This window comes from Neofelis nebulosa, chromosome 1 (assembly GCF_028018385.1).
Source record: "Neofelis nebulosa isolate mNeoNeb1 chromosome 1, mNeoNeb1.pri, whole genome shotgun sequence".
NCBI classification, from domain to species: domain Eukaryota; kingdom Metazoa; phylum Chordata; class Mammalia; order Carnivora; family Felidae; genus Neofelis; species Neofelis nebulosa.
Window position 1 is genome coordinate 113,014,710 of NC_080782.1, and position 22,117 is coordinate 113,036,826.

The window sequence follows — 22,117 nt, forward strand, 5'->3', positions numbered from 1 at the left end:
CCCAAAGTAGTAACACATAACTTACCCTGAGTGCTTATTATGCCATGTGCTGGGCTAAGCTTCCTACTTGCATTATTATTTCCCCCTCCCCATACTATGTGAGGTGCAGGTCTGTCATTGTCATCTGAGAACACAGAAACTTAGAGAAGAGGAATTACGTGAGGGTTTAGACAATATTTGAAGAGTTACAATAAGAAGAAAAAAGAAAAGCCTTCTTCAGTTCAACTGAAAGGTCTTACTGTTTCTTTCCCACTTTTAAAATATAATATTCCTCCTCTACTCTCAACTGAAATAAGGTCACATAGCCTATACATTATAGAGATAGGAATCTAAAATCACCACTGCCAAAATCCCAACCAAGACAGTCAGCAGTTTAGGAAAATGAGTTTTTGTTTTTGTTTTTCTAATTGAGGATACTTCCAATAATGACATGACTAACTTACAAAGTAAAGATCACTGGCTTCAGTAGCAAGTCATACCTGAACTAAGAAAAACAGGAAATAACTCAGATATAAATGATGACAGTGGCTGTTGAGTTAGGAAGACATTTGAAAATCCCCTCATAGCAATAAATCATACACTGGGCCTAATACAATTTAGTATGGGTGACATTGTAACAGTTCTCCTACTAAAAGATTGTGGAGACAATAGAAGGAGAAGGTGAAGAAAACACTATTCAAATGATAGAATTTTATGGGGGGAAGTAGTTACCGTATCTCACTTGATGGACACCATTGGAGAGAAACAGAAATTTTGGCAAGAGAATCTACATGAGGACATATAGTTCCTAAATTAAAACTCTTTTGAGTTACTGTAGAAAGATTTTAAAATCCGATTTAGGATTTTGGAGACAAAAACCAGACCTTACAAAGTTCTAAATGCCATTTATTTAGAGAAGTGTTAAAGGAGTAGAGATTTAAAGAGTTTCACAACTTTTGGTTTCCAGGGGTTGAATTCAAGATGAGACTCTAGATGACTCACACTGCCCAACTCATTGAAAAATGTAGGCAGCTTTGACAAGCACTGAATTTTATCAATTTTATTCAAAGCAATCCTTCTTAAAAATGATTTTATGGTGTAGACAATATTTGGGTTTAAGAAAAATTCTCCTCCAGTTCAACTGAAAGCTCTTAAGAGGTCTTTCTTTCTCTACTTTTTAAATGTACCTATCTCTCCTCTCAACTGCAGCATAAGAATTTCTTTTTTGTTGAATTGTAAGGAATATTTGAAACACAAGTGCAAAATAGTCAATTTTTCAAATTTGTGTGGAATTGACATGTCCTTACCTGTTGAAGTTATGGTCAGAGGTGGGAAAGAGTTGTTCAAGGGGAGTAGAATTCTAATTTAAATATACTCTTTTCAACATTTCTATATATTTTATCAAGGTATGTTTTTTACTGAAGAAATAAAGTCATACACGATTATCTTCTGCAGTTTTTCTGTAAAGCCTTATCCAATTACATTATCTAAGTCTCAGTCTTGCTGCTTTGCTCGCGACAGAGTCTGAATAAGAAGAAACTCTCCAAATCCAATTTGGGAATAAAAGAATCAAAACTCTTTCAACAATTTTCACTGGACCGCATTATTTGATTTGGAAGAAAGTGAGTCAGACCGTTTCCATTTCTTGATGAAATAAATATCTCATTTACTCACTTCAAGGAAATGACCGTCTTCAGTGGCTTTGAAAATATTACATTTCTATCCTACACTACTTTTAGGGATTATACCTCAAACCTAGGAAATTTTTTCATAATTGAAAACATTTTAATAAATAATATATCCTCATGCTTCAAAATACAAAATTCAAAGGGTTCTAAAATTTGAAATGGTGTTTCTTTTGTGCTATGTAAACACATTTTATGTGTATAAAAGTAAGATATGTATTTTCTAGCAACCTTTTAAAAATATAATATAGGAAATGTTTAATATTATTAGGTTAATATTTTGAAAGATATCAATAGGGAAAAAAATCTTCCTGTGTTTTTTTTTCAGTATTTTTTAAAAATAAGATTGGGATGCCTGGATGGCTCAGTCGGTTAAGTGTCCGACTTTGGCTCAGGTCACGATTTCACAGTTTGTGAATTCGAGCCCCACATCAAGCTCTGTGTTGACAGCTCAGAGCCTGGAGACTGCTTTGGATTCTGTGTGTCCCTCTCTCCCTGCCCCTACCCTGCTCATGCTCTGTCCCTGTCTCTGTCAAAAATAAATAATTTTTTTAATTTAAAAATAAGAACAAGATTATATTTTTCCAAAACCTATTAAACTTGTCTTCAGAGACATATCATAAAAGTTTCTTATCCATTTGTAAATATATTTATATCCATTACAAACAATGCATATTTTACCTGAACATGGGACTATGTAAATGAAATCAGCAGTTTTCAATTAGGATTTGACGATATTAGATATAGGATATCTTGTATGGCAACGAAGCAAGCTTTTACCCCTCTCTGACAGAGTGTTTTGTTGTTGTTGTTGTCATCATTGTTGTTGTTGTTGTTGTTGTTCAGTAGTGGTCTTAAATCTCTAGGAAGGACCTGCACATTCTTTGTAGGAAAATAGAAAATTGTATTTAAAGTTCATTCACTGCGAATCTGCTTTTTCAAAAACACCCACAGGGAAGATAGATGTACATTTTTTTGTAACCCAAGCTGGTCAGCAAATCTCACAGGATTATTTTTTTCATCCATTTCTGTCCTTCAGAAGTGAAAAGCAGGTGCCCTCTGCCTCCTGCCTGTACACACAATTCCAGAGAAGTGCTAAGAATGAGAAGAAGCTTGAGAAAATAGGAAGAACATGAGTTTTAGAGTCTATCATACTTTCCTAATTAATTACCTGGTGAATTCAGAAAAATCACTGGACCTCCATGAGTCTCATTTCTATCATCTGTCACACAGAATGGTGATAATACCATAGTTATTACAAAGATTAAATGAGACTCTATGGAGAGCATGCAACACACAAAAAGCATTCAACAAATACACCCTTGCACTTGAAAGTGGTCATTCCATTAAATTTACCTTTTCTTTTCTTTAAAATTAAAGAAAAACCTCCTCTACGTTTTCTACTATAATATCTTTAATGGGTATATATTTTCTACTGTAATATCTTTAATGGGTATATATTCTCTAAAAAAACACATTATTTTAACATTTTTTTTAAAAGAGTAATAGCATGTATAAAATAACAACACAGTTGCTTCTGGGTAATCATTTTTAAATTGTTGAAGAGAAAGGATCTCTAAAAGAGAGATCCAAAGACATGTGTTAAACATGTAAACCATTTAAGTCATAACCCTAGTTTACTCAACTAGGATGATATTTTGTTTGGATGTGACTTGTGTGTCACTTTTTAGGAAATTTATATTAAATCTTCATTTTTCAGGTGGCTCAGCTGGTTTGGCTTCCAACTTTTTATAATTTTTTTTAATGTTTGTTTATTTTTGAGAGAGAGAAACAGCTGCGAGTGGGGAAGGGGCAGAGGGAAAGGGACGCACAGAATCGGAAGCAGGCTCTAGGCTCTAGGCTCTGAGTTGTCAGTACAGAGCCTGATGCAGTGCTCCAACTCACCAATGGTGAGGTCATGACCTGAGCTGACCCACGTGTGCACACTCTCTCTCTGCACACTCCATAACCTCTCCCACGTGTACACACTCTCTCTCTGGCTCTCTCAAAATGAATAAATAAACTTTTTTTAATCTGCATTTTTCTTACTTGCCCACTTTATTTGCAAGCTATTGCAGGATAGACTTCATTAAACCCAAATTTTATCAAACTCCCTGGCACCTAAATGTAAAGTGCTCAACAAATGCTTGCCTAAGACATACAAAGCCCTGTTGTATACAGTCAATTAACTATAATTTTAACAGCTGAAATATCGTGAAGATCAATATTCAAAACACTGCTTATCTTTTTTTTTTTCTCATTAACAGTCTAATGAATAGCATTCATTGAGTGTTTTTTCTTTGCTTTTTGAGGACACTCCTACACCCTTTTTTCACTCTGTCCCCTTTTGTCTTCTCTGAATATACCATTTACAGCCTTCTAGTTCATCTGGAAAAGTAACATGGTGTGAAATAATAGGCTGTTAGTGCTGGAAAGGATCTCACTGATCATCAGCACAGGGTCCATTTTAGAGAGAAGACTTGTCTTAGTACTCAGTGGTCACAGCTGGTCAGTGGCCAGAACTCACATCTTGTGACTCACAGCGCGCTTGGTTTTCTTAACGAGACAAAGAACAAAGGAAATACTTTTTTCTCTTTACCAATAATAGAAAATTAGACTAATAAAGTCATAAAAGATGTTTCCCTTTTATAAACCATAGAGAAATTCCTGATGGTTCCTTTATTTGGATCTGTGATTTTTAAAACATGTGGTAATATCCATAATTGGATTAAAGTGAAAACATGTGATCATGAAGGAGTTGAAGTACCTTTGCCCTGCTCTGCATTGCTAGCCAGCTTCAGGAAAAAGGTACACATGGTGACAAGTAGTAAACCAACATCAACCCTGAGGAATTTTTTTTTAATGTTTATTTATTTGAGAGAGAGAGGGAGTGGGAGAGAGAGGGAGGGACGGGCAGGGAGGGGGACAGGATCTAAAGCCAGCACTGCACTGACAGCAGAGAGCCTGATGCTGGGCTCAGACTCACGAACCGTGAGATCATGATCTGAGCCAAAACCAAAAGGTGGATGCTAAACTGACTGAACCACCCGGGTGCCCCAAACCTGTGGAATTTTTGAGACTATCTTGAGCTTTCCTAAGTGTAAAGCCTGTCAATTATTTATTGGTCCTAAAATCTAAATTGACTGAGGGATCAAATAGTTTTGACAAAATATCATTTGAATAAGATAATTGTAAACAACACTGGAAGTACATGAATTAATTATTGCTTAAGTACTCATTTGCTTAATTAGGTGGAATATTGGAATGTCTTTTGCTTTATCAATTCACAATGATATGCCTAGTGTAAGATATTATAATGTTCGGTAATGCTATTATAATATATGCAATTATAATATTTATTCAGCATTCACTATGTTCCAGGCACATCCAAGATTTTTTTTAAATTTTTTTTTAACATTTATTTATTTTTGAGACAGAGAGAGAGAGACAGAGCATGAACAGGGGAGGGTCAGAGGAAGAGGGAGACATAGAATCTGAAACAGGCTCCAGGCTCTGAGCTGTCAGCACAGAGCCCGACGCAGGGCTCAAACCCACAGACCGCGAGATCATGACCTGAGCCGAAGCCGGACACTTAACCGACTGAGCCACCCAGGCGCCTCGGCACATCCAAGATTTTTATGTGCATAATATCATCTAATCTTTACAATTACACTTGGAGATGGTGTTATCTCCATTTTTCATAGGAAGATGTGTGATTTACTTTGATTAACTCACTCAAGGACATGCACAGTAAATGGGAGAGCTGGATTCCAGACTGGGTTCTGGCTGAGTCAATAACGTCTTAATTTATGCTAAATCAATTTCTGTGCTCATGTTATAAACCTTCTTGATCCTTTAGTTGATTTATTGATGGTGACATTTGATTTTAGTGTTCTTCAAAATGTAATGGTAACTGTAAAATCCAGTCAAATTAGGGTTTGTATATGAATAAAAGTGAACATTTGAGGCTTCTAAAAAGGAAAGAAGGAAGGGATGAAAGGATAAAGGAAAATAAAGGAAAGGGTGATAGGTAAAAAAGGAAAGGAAAAGGAACTTAGTGCCTCCCTAGAACCTCTGCTACTATGTAATTTTATGAATATAAATTTAAGAACACACTTCCAAATCCTACTTTATATTCCCACTTAACCCCAAATAATATTTTACTTAGACATCACTGTTTATCACCATGATGAACTCCCATTTTAGTGGGAAAAAAGTTTCTTTAGGATTCACCAAGAAAATACCTTCAGGGAAGAGTTCTGAAGACATTATAGGTAGGCAAGGATGTGAGGCCTCTCAAGAATAAAATAGGAAACAAAAAAGGAGAGAAAGAAGTTGGAAAAATTTCTTTTTTTTTTAATTTTTATTTATTTTTGAGACAGAGAGAGACAGAGCATGAATAAGGGAGGGTCAGAGAGAGAGGGAGACAAAGAATCTGAAGCAGGCTCCAGGCTCTGAGCTATCAGCACAGAGCCCAACGCGGGGCTTGAACTCCCAGACTGTAAGATCATGACCTGAGCTGAAATCGGTCGCTTAACTGACTGAGCCACCCAGGCACCCCAAAGAAGTTGGAAAAATTTCTAAGAGGACCAGTGGAAAGCTAGATTGAACTCATTTTCCTTTGTTAAATATCAGGGACTCTACTACCTTATCAATTTCATCATTATTATTTTGTTGGCTCTTATCTCTTTCCTGCAGTTATAATCAAACTCGTATTCATTCATTCATTCATTCATTCATTCGTTTTCATGTGTTTCAAGGCTTATGCAGAGACACAAGTGTGGGTCCCAACTGGGAGAATGTATCCCCAACTCTAAAGTGCGTATGTCAAAAAAAGTCAAGGTTGGCCTTAAGAGATGCAAGCTAATTGCATTCCATGGATCAGTGAAAGAAAACAAGGAGGTGATTAAGGAACTGAGGTCAGAAGGAAACCCCTGGAGGTGTAACTAAAAGAACCTCCAGACCTGATAGCCTTTATGCAGTAAGACACCAATTTAGATTCTGGAGAAAATTCCAAGATGACATAGCTCTGACCTTCTAGAACATGCAGAGTGCCCACTGATGTCTAGAGCATTTTCTCATCCACATGTCCAGCAGATTAGTGTGGTTCAGCATGTACTCATTTAAAAAATTTCACTTAGTAGAAGAGGTCTTTCTTTAAGTAAACCTTATTCAGAAAGAAGCCTAGTGCTTAACTCTGCATAACACACACAGCAGACCTGCTTTAGATGAAGTCAGGTGTGGTGTAAGGAGCCCCACCCACCTGGTTGCCTCCTTATCTTATTTACTTTCCAGGACAGGACTGTCAGGAACTTCCTCAGAACCAAGAAAGCACCAAAAATCAAGATCCTGAAATTGTCATTGTCTTGACTTTGCTAATAATAACAGACTACAAGTATGTACATGATTTTGAAAAAGTTACTTTACCTTTCTGGGCCTTATCAGTGAAATATGGGTGTAGCCTAAACTACTTTTTAAAGATGGTTTTAGTTGAACTGTTTTCCACAGCTATCACAACATACTGAGGCAAGCATATGCGCTACAGAAAAGGACCTGAAATATTATTCAACTGTGGTATCATATATTCATTGGGATATCTTTATTTTTTAAGTGCAAAGAGATTATTACCTAATTGTAAATCTTCAAGTAACAGCAATTGTAGGAAATGTGTTCTTTAAATGATTTACTAATCATGGTGATTATTAATGATCATTAAAAATTACCAAATGGGTTGCCATTTATCTACATGTTACATTGCATTTTCCTTCCTCCTATGGATCCTCAAACCTTTAGAATTTTCCCTCTGCCATATAAGTATAATATCCATTTAAAGTATGTATACACCATTTATAGTTTATTGTGAAGGATTCTTTCCAGTTTTACGAATGGAACATGTATGCACAGATATAAATTTTACCTTCAAAGGAACAAGGTTTGCCTTCAAAGGAACACTCTAGTGATTTGAATCTAACCAAACCATTGCAACTTTAAAAGAATGACTATCTCCTTGACCCTAAGATGTAAATCTAGTAAAGGTTTTAACCTTTTATGACAAAATCATGTTAAGGAATATTATTACTCTCAAAGTTAGTTTCTACAACTGTGTGTTTATGCTAAAAATGTTTGCTTACCATCTCAAAATCTTGACCGTCTGGGGCAAACATTTGTACCTACTGTAGAATATAGATGTCTTGTTACTGTATCTGAGAAAGATCAGACGGAAATTTTTCACTGAAAATGTTTTTTCTGATTCAACCAAAAACAGTCTCTAGTCTTGTTTACTAGAGCTTAATGATAAAGTAGCCCTTAGTCTAAGAATTTCAACACTCCCTGATTTTTGTTTTACTGCTTTCATTTGTGCCAAAAGAATGTATTTTAAGGACCTACTTTTTCAAACCACAGAGGATTAAAATGGTTATCAGATTTTAAGTCCAAGAATTAAATTAACTCCACCAGCCCTGAGTCTGTATCCCAGTCCACCCCCCACCTCCCCATTCCTAAGTTCTTTAACTAGGTCCAATTTGCAGGACATAACTTGACTGAAATTTATAGCTACAGTGAGACATGCAGCTAAAGAAAACTCTTAGGCCAGGCATCATCTCAGACTTCTAAAGCAACAGGATCACTTAACCAAAGTGTAACCCTCTGCAATAATTACACAAGTACAAGTTACAACTGCTTCACCGGCTCCCAGCATCTCTATCGCCCTTAAGAATGGGTGTCTTCTAGTCATTCATGGAACCGCATCTGCAGAGATTTTCGTTATGTTTCTCAGTCCTAGAGATTCATTATTACTTTGCCCTTATGCCCCTTGTCCAGCACTGCTCCCCTCTAAGATGGGTCAGAGTTCCTGGAATCCATCATCTTCAGATTCGTAATTGGTATTTGACACTTGCATATTTCTAAGCATAATGCAAGTATGACAAAGTCAAAGCCTAAGGAAACCTGGACTTGTCTGTGTGTGGCACTAGATTCTGATCTTCGTTGCCAAAAAACGAGAAAAATATTTCTCTGTCCTCCTGTCTGTCATCACTGCCTCCACTTGCTCTTCCTGCACATGGATTCAGAGTATTTTTTTTCTAAAATGCAGTTATAATTATATCTTTCTCTACTGACTCCCATTAGAAAGTACTTAGAGCCTTCCTGGTGAAGTTTAAATTCTTTACCCTTCACCTAGAAACACTGGCTCGTGGTAAATTGACCAGGGGCTTTGGTATCAGATACACTTGGCCTCAAATTGTGGGTCAGCTCAGGTGTAACCTTTCTCATCTTCTGTTTCCTCATCGGCATAATGGAGTAATGAACAATGTCAGGAGGTTGTTGAAACCATCGTGTGAGATACCAGATGTAAAAGCCTGGGGCAAAATAAGCGCTCAATAAGTCAAGCCTGCCTTGACTTCCACCCTCCCCTCATTGCCTGGTTCCTTCCTCCCGCATGCGTGCCATTCGATTCTGTGCTCCCCCCAGATTCTAACCCGTGGTTGGCAGTTTCCCGATTAAGCCATGCTGTCTCATACCTCTGTAGCTTTTGCATACATTTTTCTGTGGCCCTTCAAGGTCTTCTCCACCCTCATCTCTTACAGAAACAGGAGGGCATCTGCTTTGCCCCTGAAGACAGTTCCTCAATTCCTCCTGAGCGTAATCTTCTTTACCTCTTCTATATTGCTGTAAAATCTTTCTCTCATGTCTTCCATCTTACATTGTCATGTTAGTTGGTCTTATATTTTCTAATGTACCATTACCTCCTGAGCATGGAGTCTGTGTCTTACTCATCTGTGAAACCCTAGGCCCCCACTTATTCCCTGGAAAATATTAAATGATCAAATGAATGGTCCAGAGTACAGAATAAACATGGTTTTGCAAAAGTGGCATAGCTACCGATATGTCAATGCTAAAAAGGAGCACACTCACCCTTAGATGGGCAAAAATGTTGAGGGCAACAGACTTAGTGACTTCCAAGTAATCATGAGGATTCCTTTCTATAGGAAGTCTTAGAAAATGCAACCACGCTCAAATGGCATTAGCTTTCTTTCAGTAAATGGTTACTGTGGGGACATATGTGAGAGGAATACCAACATCATTATGAGAAACACATGCACTGAATAGCTATGCTTCTGATGCCTTTCTCAAATCTGAAACATCACCCGCTTTCTGGACAAGATTGTAGTATAACATGTGTGGCCACATTTGGCTTCCTTCTTGCCATGGACACTGAAAACAATGAGGTTCTCCAGGGATTTCTCCTTTAACCTTGTTAGGGTGATCGTGTACACACAGCCCAACACCTGCCACCAGGGATGATAATTCCAGTGTTCTACAGTAGTCAGCTATTCCTTCCACAGCATCCTACATCATATGGAAAGTGTCAGAAGCATATAAATTGCTGATTACATCCAGTAGTTCCTAAGAGTTGGTGTTTTGTTCTGAAAGTTTTTCCCTAAAATGCCCCCCATCTTTATCTAACTTACTTTTATAGACACCATTTCAGTTTTTCTAATGAATATTGCTTTATCCCTTCCCATCATACCATCAGGTTTTTCCTTACCTTTGAAAACCTCTTTGGATTTATTATTCCTAGCTCCACAAGTAACATTTTTCCCTCATACCCAAATTCCATACCTCCCAATGCTTTTACAATAGCTTCTCTTCTCCTGTAAACTGTATACAACCTCTAGAAAACCCCAGTTTTAGAAATCTTAATCCAGAAAGTCACATCTCTAGAGCAAGTGTCGAAATCTTTGCACCAAGGGGTGGTGATGGAACTTCCAGATGGGGAAAACTGCAGAGACCTTTTGGCATCTAGGAAGAGGTATAGGGAAGAAAAATGCAAGCAAGAAAGCGAGTTCCTCATGTCATTTTCTCCTGTGCATAGGGTTAATGCACAAGTCTCTGTAGTAACTCCAAGACAGGCCAGGGTGACCAGCTGTTCCAGTCCATTCCCAGCTGTTTGCTTGGGACTGAAGAGTTTCCTAGCACAACGGGCACTCTGTGCTCAAACTAGGAAAGTCCTAGGCAAATTGGGGTAAGTTGATGCCCCTGCCGACTCCTTGATGCTATGTCTCTCTCCATCTCTCTCTCTCTCTCTCTCTCTCTCTCTCTCTCTCTCTCTCTCTCACTGTCTCTCTCTCTCTCCCCCCCCCCCACCGTGAGTCCTAATTCATTTGAAAACATGTATTGATCTTTATTTCTTCTTGATTTTAGCTGTATGCAACTATCTGAAGATCTTAGAACAGCACATACTCAGAGAGAACCCTGCATAGAGTAAATGTTATCACACGAGAGAGCAGATTAGCAAATAGCTGTCACTTGTGTCAACTCCAATTGTTTGTTCATGGCTGTGTTCAGTAAAGTGTTCACAGTTTCATGCACATCCTTCCAGATAGTATTATAAATACCACTCTGCACCATACTCTTTTAAATTGAACCACACGTCTTGAAGCTCTTTTGTATGTGTGTATATAAATACAATGAGTTATACCTCATTCTTGTTACCCGGTGCATAGTATCCCCTTATGTGTAATAATCCATTTAAGTTAATAATACATTTAACTCAGTTGATAGACTTTAAAGGTCATTTCCAGTTTTCTTTTACTACTACAAATAACATTTTGGGTTTCCTTATACCTGAACATTTCTGTATCCTTTTGTAAGTGTATTTGTTAGACAAATTCTTAGCAGTGAAATTGCAACATTTTTGTAGGTATTGCCAAGCTGTCTTCCAAAGACTACATCAAATAACAGTCCCACCATCAGCATAAAAATGTGTTTATTCCCAGGGCACCCAGGTGGCTCTGTCCATTAAGCATCCAACTCTTGGTTTCAGCTCAGGTTATGGTCTCATGGTTCATGGGTTCCAGTCCCACATTGAGCTCCACCTTGGCAGTGTGGAGCCTGTTTGGGATATTCTCTCTCTCTCTCTCTCTCTCTCTCTCTCTCTCTCTCTCTCTCTCCTTCTCTCTGACCCTCCCCCTGCTTGTTCACTCTCTTCCTCTCTCAAAATAATAAACTTTAAAAACAAATGTGTGTGTATTCCCATATCCACTGACCCTGGGATTCACAAACATTTTGCCACTTAGTTTAATTATAAATAAAATAGATCACCTTTTCATATGTTTATTGGCCACAGTTTCCTCCTGTAAAAGATTCCTTAAATCAGTTATCCTTGGGGAATCAGTTTGTTTGATGTGTTAATGCTCTGGGTGTATTAAGAAAATGATCCCTTTTATGGCAATTTTTTTCATTTTTTTTAACTCTAACTTTGTTTAGGGTGTTTTAACAATTAGGCTTTTAAATTATTTCTGTAGTCAGATTCACCCTTTTCTTATGGTTTATAGATGCTCTCTTTTATCCTTACTTTCCTGGCATTTGGTACGGTATCTATCACATAGTAGATCTTCAGTATTTTTTTAAATGAATGGTTAATGAATGTGTGAATAAATTAATAATATTGTTTGCTTATTTTCCTCCTTATAATACATGGAGATTTGGAAAAAGAATGCCAAACCCTATATTTCAACAGAACCTTATGGTGTGTCATCTTAGGGCAGGGATTTGCTCAATGTGATAACTGTGTCACCTAGCACGGTGCCTGGCTCACAAGATACTAAATGTGTGGAATGAATGAATGGACTATGAGAATAATGAAATAAACACAGCTTGCATGGACTCTATCCTCCTCTACTAGTGACAAGCATTCCTAGAAAATGAGCTCAGACGGGAGGCAGTTGTGTGTACAGGCCACGCATTCAATTTATCTCAATATCTCTAGAGCATCACACTTATTTCTAAGTAAATTAAGCAAGAGAAATAAAAAGGGTTACCACCAACCTGGACCAGAGACCACATTTCATTGAATTTATAATGTCTATCACATTGCTACTGTGCTGAAAGGTTAAAACTTTCCTAGAGAAAACAACTCTGACTCCTGCTTGCCAAAGTACTCATAAAACGGCCTGATTGCTAAGAACAGAAAACAAACCAAACCAAAGCAAAATGAACCAAATAGCAGCAGAAAGAAATGTGCCTTAGTATAGTTGGATGGCTACCAGGTCTGCCCTCCACAGACCACCATCCCTCAGAGTAAGAGCGTGCCCTTCAGGATAAGTGTATCTGTGTCAGGGGACATTCGATGAGATGCGGTCCCTTCCATGTGTCAGTTTCCCGGGTCATTTGGGGTCTTAGGAAAATCCCCTTGTTAGTGCACTGAATTGCACATGCATTACGGAATTCATTGCAACCCAATAGCTGAACCCATGGTTTCATAGCTATTAAAATATGCCACAAACCAAACCACCTGTGAGGTGCCAACTCAGCAAATGTGCCTATGCAAAAAGCAGTCATAAAAAATACAGAAAATGAGGATGAAAGAAGCCTGAATAACAACCTAGAGTTCCTATATTCGACGTCATGAGGCATGAGAGGAAAAGTGTTCCATGTAGGTTGAAGAGAGGCGACAGCCAGAGCTGCTGGAATTGAAGATCATTATCACTGTGTGAGAGGGTCACATAATGTGCAATAAATCAGAGTGACTACCGTGGGTCCCCTGTTGGAAAAACTGCAATTATGGATAATTATGTGCGAGCACTAGGAGAAATGCCAGACATTAGAATCTATGTTTAATGTGAAAATTGCATTTCTTTCTTTCTTTCTTTTTCTTTTTTTTTTTTTTAGCAGAACCTCAATATATAGCTTTCTCTATAAAATGTGGGCATATTTCTGAAGAAAAGAAAAATGCCAACGTTGCATTTTAGCATCCTGTTACATTTTAGTTAAATAAAAAGGAACATGACTTTTCAAGAAGAAAAATCTCTTTTCACTCTCAGTCTCTCTGTCTTCTTTCCTGAAAGACAGGATTAAGTGTTTACAAATATGTTATCTTCGGTTGTAATTGAAATTTGACTCTATGGAAGGAAAGGAATGATGAGTTGTCTTCAAAGGCCCCTTGTGCTCCTGATTTGATCAGTTATGCTTTGTTAATAAGGCAGTAATGTGGCCTTAAGAGCTTCCACTATTGAGAGAATCCCAGGAATTATATATAGATAAGTAGATTGGTGTCAAATACTGTGAATTTTCTTATTCTTGTACTCCCATTGCCTCATTTTTTCCCTAAATGTCATAGTCTTAGCCCAAACTTCCTGAGATGTAGCCCAAGACCTCCTCCCATTTTACAGGGGATGGGGAATCAGGCAATCCCAAGAAAGCAGGAGAGAGGGCAGGGGTGAAGGTGAAAAGAATAGCAGTAGAGGAGAAGAAAAGTAAAGCCAAGGCCTTGCACTACTAAGCTTGCCACACCTTTACCAGAAACACAGCTAGCCGCTAAGTTACAAAAGATATCACCTGTCTGTGAGATTGTATAGAACCTCTATGTTTTGGAACATTCCACCCAGGGGAGAAAGGGTGAACAATTTTTCTGCCCAGAAGTCTTTTGTCTCAAATTGGTCAGCTTGCTCTACAGAACTTGACTCTTTTGACTCTCCCAGAAATCCCTGAGGAAGCCAGAAGCTCCCCATCTGACATGTAGCTGTATGGTTCCTGTCACATCAGAGGCTTTTGCCCAGGCCAGGCCCACCAGGGTGGTAAGGCAGAAAAGGTGAGGCAGTAGCAGTGATCACCAAGACTTTGTTGGGGCTGTTATGGCCAGGAAGCTAGGAAAGTAGCCTCTCCCCCAGGGGTAGATTGGGTAAAGTGGGCCTGGGAAGGCCCAAGTACACAGGGGCCCAGTGTACTTACCTACAGTTTACTGACAAAATTAGAATGGATGAGACCCAAGACTTCTTAAATTAAGCTTCTCTGGTGTCCTGATATAGTGTACTGTAGTTTAGTGCTATATCACCTGTCATTTGAGTGCCTCATTTGTACAAGGTATTGTGTTAAGTGCCTCAAGTAAATACTCTTGTGTAATCCTCAGAACTTTCTGGACTCCATTTTATAGATGAGAAAGCAGAGACCTAAAGAGCTAAGTAACTTGCTTGTGTTCAAAGAGCTAGGAAGTGGCAGAGCTAGAATCTGAACTCCGGGCTTTCTACTTCTAAAGCCTTTAGCCTATGTTATAGAGTCAGCATCCACTTTACTCTTCCTACTAGAAAAGTATGAGTTCTAGCTCTGAGCAGCAGTGAGGAAGGGAGCTGTCTTCTGCTTCATTCTTACAACAAAATCTCTACCTCACATGGCCGGATTTTCATAGGGGTGTGTGTGTGTGTGTGTGTGTGTGTGTGAGAGAGAGAGAGAGAGAGAGAGAGAGAGGGAGAGAGAGAGAGAGAGAGAGGGAGGGAGAGGGAGAGAGAGACAGAAAGACAGAAAGACAGAGAGACAGAGAGACAGACAAGTGTGGATTCTTGTGGTGAATTTTCCAATTATCCAAATAATAAGAGAATGGAAAAACGTTGGGTGAAATGATGCCAATGTCTTCTTTGACATACACTGATCCTAGTACTAATTTTCACCAAAGGAATAAAGATATTCCTGCTGCAATAGGAAGATCTCTCTTCCCTGGAACAATCTTGGCTTGCTACCCTTGTCAAATTAGGCTGAACAAGTTGAACAACATGATCATTTCTACAGCTCAGGGGGTTTGACTGACAAGGACATTTCTAATATATTATCTTCAATCAGGTTAATAATATTCCAAAGCAGAGCTAAAAATGAATGCCACTTCCCTCAATCAAGTGAAAATGTTAATCATGTCAATATGCCGTAAATGCCACAAAGTCCCAAGCCTGTATATGTAACAGGAATACCAATAGGAACTTTCCTTAAAGGGAGGAGGAAGGTGGTGTTACTTTCATCTGCTCCTTGATAGTATGCTTCTCTATATTAACCATTTCAAAAAAACTATACCGGAAAATGTACTATAATGGAATATAAAATTTAAAATGTTATTATTCCATCAAATAACAGCCTCTGAATAGTTTTGCTATTGAGTGTTGTCAATTTCAACTTACATATGTATTGAATCATGTAAATCATTTGGACCAGTGCTCCCCAAATGGCACACATAGATAATTATATTTCTAGTGACTGCTAGAGTAAATGTGACTTGTGTTTATTCTCCCACTCATTTGCTCCAAGGGCTGAGGAAAATCACTGTCTGGCTCAACTGTGATCCCTACCCCTTATCAAATCTTTAGGAAGTTTAATGAATTCAAAGAAAACTTGCTTTACTTTTACCTTTAAAATTTATACCTTTAGTTGTTCCAGTCACCTGCAGGTGAATGTATCAGACCCATTATTATAATGTATATAATTAGAATTTTTAAATCTTAACCTATTTCTCTTAAAGCAAAATAAACCATGTCAAAGATTTGGGAACCTAAAGTGTCTTTAAGTGGGGACAAGAACTATACGGTATCGATTGTTGAAAATAATAAAGTTCGGAGAAAGTATAGTCATGGGGAGTATGAGGATGGAGAAGTAAATGTAGGAAGGATTGGAAGTTGGAGCCACACATGATTAGAAACTAAGACATGCATCACAAAAATCCTCAAGTCTGTTCCGATGGGAAAAATTCTGCTCAGTCGATGATTCCCAGACTTTGGAATTTCAAAATTAAAAAAAAAAAAAATTGAGAGGCCCAACATAGGATTACCAACTCATCAACTCTTATTAACTTTTGCCAAATAAAGTTATTTTCAACAGAACGACTGCCATTTACTAGAGTCATGATTTCATATTGGGATATTTATGTCTTGCATTCCACATACATTTAATATCACAAAATAGGAAAAAAAGGGCAGTCATCCCCAAAAGGGAGCCATTGAAACCTTTCATTAATTTGTGTGTGTGTATGTATAACAGTGTTACATTGGCCTTATCATTATTACTGTTGTAATTTCACTTTATTTTGGAATACCATATGCCCTTGGGGTTTGGGAATAACCGTGATAAAGTCACATATGAGGATATAGAATTATTTCATATCCTTTCAGTAATAACTTCTATCAAGAATCATATCAACTATTGAACATAACATGGCAAACCGACTTTATATAACAATGTTTTTTAACCAACTACTTGTGTAGCAGGCACTATAATAGAAGCCAGGGATATATAGATGAACTATGTGGTCACAATTCCTACTTTACAGTCTAGTAGGGCAAAGAAAAATTAAAAATATATGGTTGAAATGCCTTAAATACCATGAAAGCAAAATGCAAGTTGTTGTGGGAGCGTATGATCAAATCAGCATGAAGCTAATTCTGAAGGAACGCCTCTGTGCCTTTTGTATACCTAAGACACCTTTTGCATATTTTAAAAAAATTTTTGAATTTTTATTTATTTTTGATAGAGAGAGAGCGACAGTGCATGAGTGGGGGAGGGACAGAGAGAGAGGGAGACACAGGATCTGAAGCAGGTTCCAGGCTCTGAGACGCCAGGCTTGAGCCATGACCTGAGCCAAAGTCGGGATGCTTGACCAAAAGAGCCACCTAGGTGCCCCACCTTTTGCATATTTTTAAAAGGCACCATCTCTAGTCAGGTAAGTTACAGAAGGGCAGTCCTTTAGGCTAGGTGAGTTAGAAAGTGGTGATCTTTCCTCAGGTTTACACTGGCCTGACCACTGGGCCCCTGGCTAAGTGAATGGAGCATTGTTGAAGAAGGGCTTTAAGGAAGGGGAAGCACACTATCAAATTTGCATTTTAACTTTCCTTACTACTTTGGAGAAGTTAGATGTGACTAAACCCTTTCTTTCTATTTGCTTGAGTTGAAGCAGAAAGGGACATCAAATGTTAAAAGTTGACCAACCTGTTAATGGAGTGTAAAACTTTTTTCAGTGGGTGAGACATGAAGATTCACTAGAAAGGAGAGCTTTTTTTCTGCACTGCCCCAGGCAGAATTGATTGGTTTCAGGGACAAATCCCAGAGATGAACACCCTTTCCTAAATCTACATACTTCTTTTTCTTGGTTCCTATAATGAAATTTGGGTGAGCCACCTTAAACAGACATGGCTGTGATTTGTTTCTGAGTCAAATGCTAGTTTTATTTTATATTAAATTATTGATTTTGCAAAGGGGACAGCATTTATATTTTGATACATTTTGTTATTAATGAAATGATCTCAATTTTGTAGTGAAATGTGAAAATGTGTATTATGGGATGCTATGGTTTATCTCCCTAATGGAGAGCTAGGCTTTCCAAAACCCTTGTGACCTTAATGTGGGTCTCCCTTTAAGTTTAAGGAATTAATTTGCCTTCTTATCTCAGTGTACACAAAGCGACTTATCGCCTAGTGGACTATTGGCAGTTTGTCTCAGGGAGAGCAGAACTAGAAACTGAATCAGCCCAGAATGGTTTACCTTTAAAGTAGCTCTCACAGACCAGTTTCAAAATAATCCTTGAAGATTTTTTAAGAGGACAATTAGGCTTTGTAGCTACTTGACATCTAATTGCAATCAAACACCTAATGCAAAATGCATTCCACTAACATTTTATAGAAATTTATCATGCAGGTCTATGCTGATGTATTTGGTTCAGATAACTCATTTTTCACTAGAAAAAAATCTTTGAAGAAATATTGCTCTTCCAATTGTAGTGGCACTCCTCAGGCCTAACTCTGCTTACAAGCAGAAAAATACTACCTGTCCTTTGTTTGTTCTACTTTATTAGTCCTTACTAATTTTATGATTCTCCCCACCTGTTATTTTTTTATCATCAACATCAGCATTATCCTTTCTTGAGTTTCTCCTATGTGCCAGGTAGTCTAACAGGAGCTTAGTAAACATCTTCTCTAACCCTTTCTTTTTTTTTTTTTAATTTTTTTAAATGTTTATTTACTTTCGAGAGAAAGAGAGGCAGAGCACAAGCAGTGGGAAGGCAGAGAGAGAGGGAGACACAAAATCCAAAACAGACTCCAGGCTCTGAACTGTCAGCACAGAGCCCGACATGGAGCCCAAACTCAGGAACCATGAGATCACGACCTGAGTGTAAGTCGGACGCTAAACTGACTGAGCCACCCAGGGGCCTTTCTGACTCTTTCAATAATCCTATAAGTTAGGGATCATTATTCCTATTTTACAGATGAGGAAACAGGGTCTCAGAAAGTTTAAGAAATACCCTATAATTATATAGTAGCAAGCCAGGTTTCCAACCCTAAACCCAGCATCTCTCAACTTGGTCTCATCTCTTCCCCATTCCGGACCAGAGGGTGATGATGCATCTGCCCAAAAGAGAGTGTCTAAAAGTGACTTATCAAAGCAGTTATAGTCTTGTAAGGAGACTGATATGAGGGGGAGGGAAGAAGGTAACTATAAATATCAAATGTACAAGGTAGCAAACATTAAGCCAATGGCTTGAATTAGAAAGTGAATAAATTATATGAGTATTCCCATGCTACAATCAGGCTGCTGCAAGGTAAGTAGTAAATGAGACAGGATGATGGCCAGATGCAGGGGCTCAGGTATGTGGAATGTCCAGGTAAATCTCCAATGTCTCTACTCAGGCTCCATCATTACTTTTTTAAAAAGCCACCTGAATTCCATGCCATTCCATGGAATTCCATTCCATAGTATTGCAATGTATATTATTTTGTCCCATTCCATTTAATAATGTTTTCACTAGTTGTAGAACTTCCTGAAAAGAAGAAGAAATTTGTAATGACTCTCTTAATCTAAAAACTCCTAAAAATTCATTTCAATCAAGAAATTCAGAATTACTATTCATATTTGTATGACAAATAAAAACTTCTAGGGAAAAGTTTGGGCTGTAAATAATCAGCAGCAGAAGTGAAAAGAACATACATAAAGAGCGAGATGGCTTGAGTTTTTCAGTCATGCCACTTCTTTTGTGCATGACCTTGAGTACATCATGAAACTACCTCTGGGCCTCAGTTTCCTCATGTGAAGGTGGAAGGGTTAAACTAGGTGTAAGCCTATGTTCCTTAATGTTATGATTCCAACTAGTTCTAGATGGAATTAATGATTATACATGTCATATATTGTTAAATGGCTTCTCTCTAGGTGAGTTGCTTCTAAAAAGTTTATTAAGAGTGGCTCAGCAATCTTTAAGAGGAACCATCATCATGTGGTTGGCAGATACCAAGGTCATTTTGATTTGTCTATAGGAAAGATTGGGCCAAAGAAACCTACCTAGATATGTACCATTTTCTCCTCATGTTAAATGTCCTTGACTTAAGATTTGAACTATAGGGGCGCCTGGGTGGCGCAGTCGGTTAAGCGTCCGACTTCAGCCAGGTCACGATCTCGCGGTCCGTGAGTTCGAGCCCCGCGTCAGGCTCTGGGCCGATGGCTCGGAGCCTGGAGCCTGTTTCCGATTCTGTGTCTCCCTCTCTCTCTGCCCCTCCCCCGTTCATGCTCTGTCTCTCTCTGTCCCAAAAATAAATAAAAAATGTTGGAAAAAAAAAAAAAAAAAAAAAAAAAAAGATTTGAACTATAGACGTATCTGAAATGGTTTAGGCTAGATTTGGACCATAATAAACTCTACTGCAAAAGGAAGTTTTGTCATCATCATAACAGTTGCTCTCCAACTGCTGGGTGGAAAGCTAATGGTGGATTTTAGCATCAAGTGGCTATCTTATAATTCTAGCCTTTGAGATCAGACCTCTTAAAAACTCATGAGTATTTAGAGGAAAATGTTAAATTCTCAATGATATTTTTTTTGTATTCAGCTATTATTGTCATTACTCTTATTATTTAGCTATAATTATCTCCCTGCTTCTCCCAACCTCTATTTATTACAAAAAAAAAAAAAAAAAGAGGTGTTTGCTGCAATCTGGAAGTGAAAATGGGCTTGATGTTTGGACCTGAGCTCCAGTTCTGACCCAGAAAGTAAGCCAGCAAGCCAGGAGTACTTAAATGAGTGGATCTGGTCCACTGTATAGAGGGGAACCACCTCAAATGCTTTAGCAAAACCGAAAGAATAATCAGGTCAAGCAGTTTTGCCTTAGTGGTGGGAAACACACACACACACACACACACACACACACACACACACACGGATGCACACACACACACACACACACACACACACACACGTCTCTGAAAGCTCCAGACACAGAGGTAGCCCTGTGCTCCACTTAGTCTTCTCTTCTCCTTCAGGGAGTCTGAGCAGAAGAGAACACTAAGGAATAAAGCCTTAACTGCCAAGCTGTCATACAGAAGAAGGGTGTCTGGCTGAGAGCAGGGCTTGCTTGCTAGGATCGGAGCGTAAGTCCTTTTCACTTGAGAAATCCAGTCCACGTTTTACTGAGAGCCCAGACAGCCTGAATAAGAGGAGCCTCTGAGGGCTGGTTTCTGATGTCGCACTAGGCATGATAAGAATGCCATTGACGTCAGCAGAGTCATCATCAGGGAGAATGGCACCCCAGCTCTTGAAACCACACCAAGCAATTGCAGTGCTGTTGAAAATTAAAAGCCGGTGCTCGGAGGGAGGAGGAAGAGGGGAGGAGGGGAAAGAAGCAAAGCCGAGCAGCAGTGGCTCCAGCTGAACTCTTCTTTCTTTTATGCATTTCCTGTATTTTACAAAGACAGGCACACGGTGCTCCTGTGCACACACACTCACTTGCTCACACCCAACCTCAGTGACATCTTAGCCTGAATTGGCCAGTGGAAAGAATGGGAGAGAGAAAGAATTTAATTTTCTTAACGTTTCTGAACTCAGATAAAACAAAACTGTGCCACCCAGATGCTGGACAGAGGCCCTGAGCCACAGGAGAAAATAAACCCCTGTGAATGCAATCTTTGAGCTAAAACTGATATGCTTGAAATGCGTGTTGATGAATAGATTACAAAGGAGGAATTAAACACTTCAAAAGAGCTACTACAAAGCAACAAACCCTCTCCCCCCGCCCACCCCAAAACAGTACTGTGGACTCTTGAGTGTTTGTGTGTCTGCTTGAGAAGATGACAAAGTTGTGGGTTTGGGAAGGGAACGCTGCAGGCGTGTTGTGATTTCAGCTTTCAGAGGCAGCTCCAAGAACATCACCTCCAGCTGTGATTCAAAGGTTACCTAGACTGGAAAATGTCTTGGAGGTTAGGAAGTCTTTGAAAACAATTCTTTAATGTAAATTGCCCCCACTTTCAAATTCCACAATTAATCCTTTCATTGCCTTGCCCACTCCCAATTGTTCGCCAGCTCGACCCTGGCTCCAGCCCCTCCTCCAACAGTAATATTGAAACTACATAGAATAGACTTGATGATATCACCACCTACATGACCTGCTTGATTTTACAACATTGATTGGCAGCTTCCCAAGTCTATAAAATCTTTTGCTGATCTGATTTTAATATCCATATCCTTCAGCTATACCAGAAAGACTGGTTTCTGAGCCATGGAAATGTTAGGAGGGAAACAAAAGAACATATGCACGTAGAGCAGAATCTGGCAGAAAACATGGATTTAATAAGCTGCATTATTCGAAATTCCTACTTTAAATGGACGGTACTAGAGGAGGAGCTGTGTGAGAGAGAAGCTCTGTAATGTAACGGTTCTTCGATTTCCAAGA

The 22,117-nt window shown here is 38.6% G+C and overlaps 1 protein-coding gene and 1 long non-coding RNA gene across 9 annotated transcripts in view; one reads left to right on the forward strand and one right to left on the reverse strand.

Moving 5' to 3' along the window:
- PDE4D (phosphodiesterase 4D) overlaps positions 1-22,117 on the forward strand; it is a 725,514-nt gene that overhangs the window by 567,357 nt on the left and 136,040 nt on the right. Inside the window, exon 6 of one of the 8 annotated variants that reach the window (XM_058690551.1) lies at positions 6,960-7,401. The exons of 6 other annotated variants lie outside the window; for them this stretch is intronic. In XM_058690551.1, coding sequence (XP_058546534.1) covers positions 6,960-7,189 — 230 coding nt within the window. In that variant the 3' untranslated portion in view covers positions 7,190-7,401. Of the gene's footprint in view, positions 1-1,500; positions 1,806-6,959; positions 7,402-22,117 lie in introns of those variants that run through there. One more of the 8 variants, XM_058691178.1, reaches the window with a different exon arrangement.
- The window catches only part of LOC131492303 (uncharacterized), a 106,242-nt gene continuing 86,505 nt past the window's right edge, over positions 2,381-22,117 (reverse strand). Inside the window, exon 5 of the long non-coding RNA XR_009252300.1 lies at positions 2,381-2,546. This is a non-coding gene — a long non-coding RNA (uncharacterized LOC131492303). The remainder of the gene's footprint in view (positions 2,547-22,117) is intronic.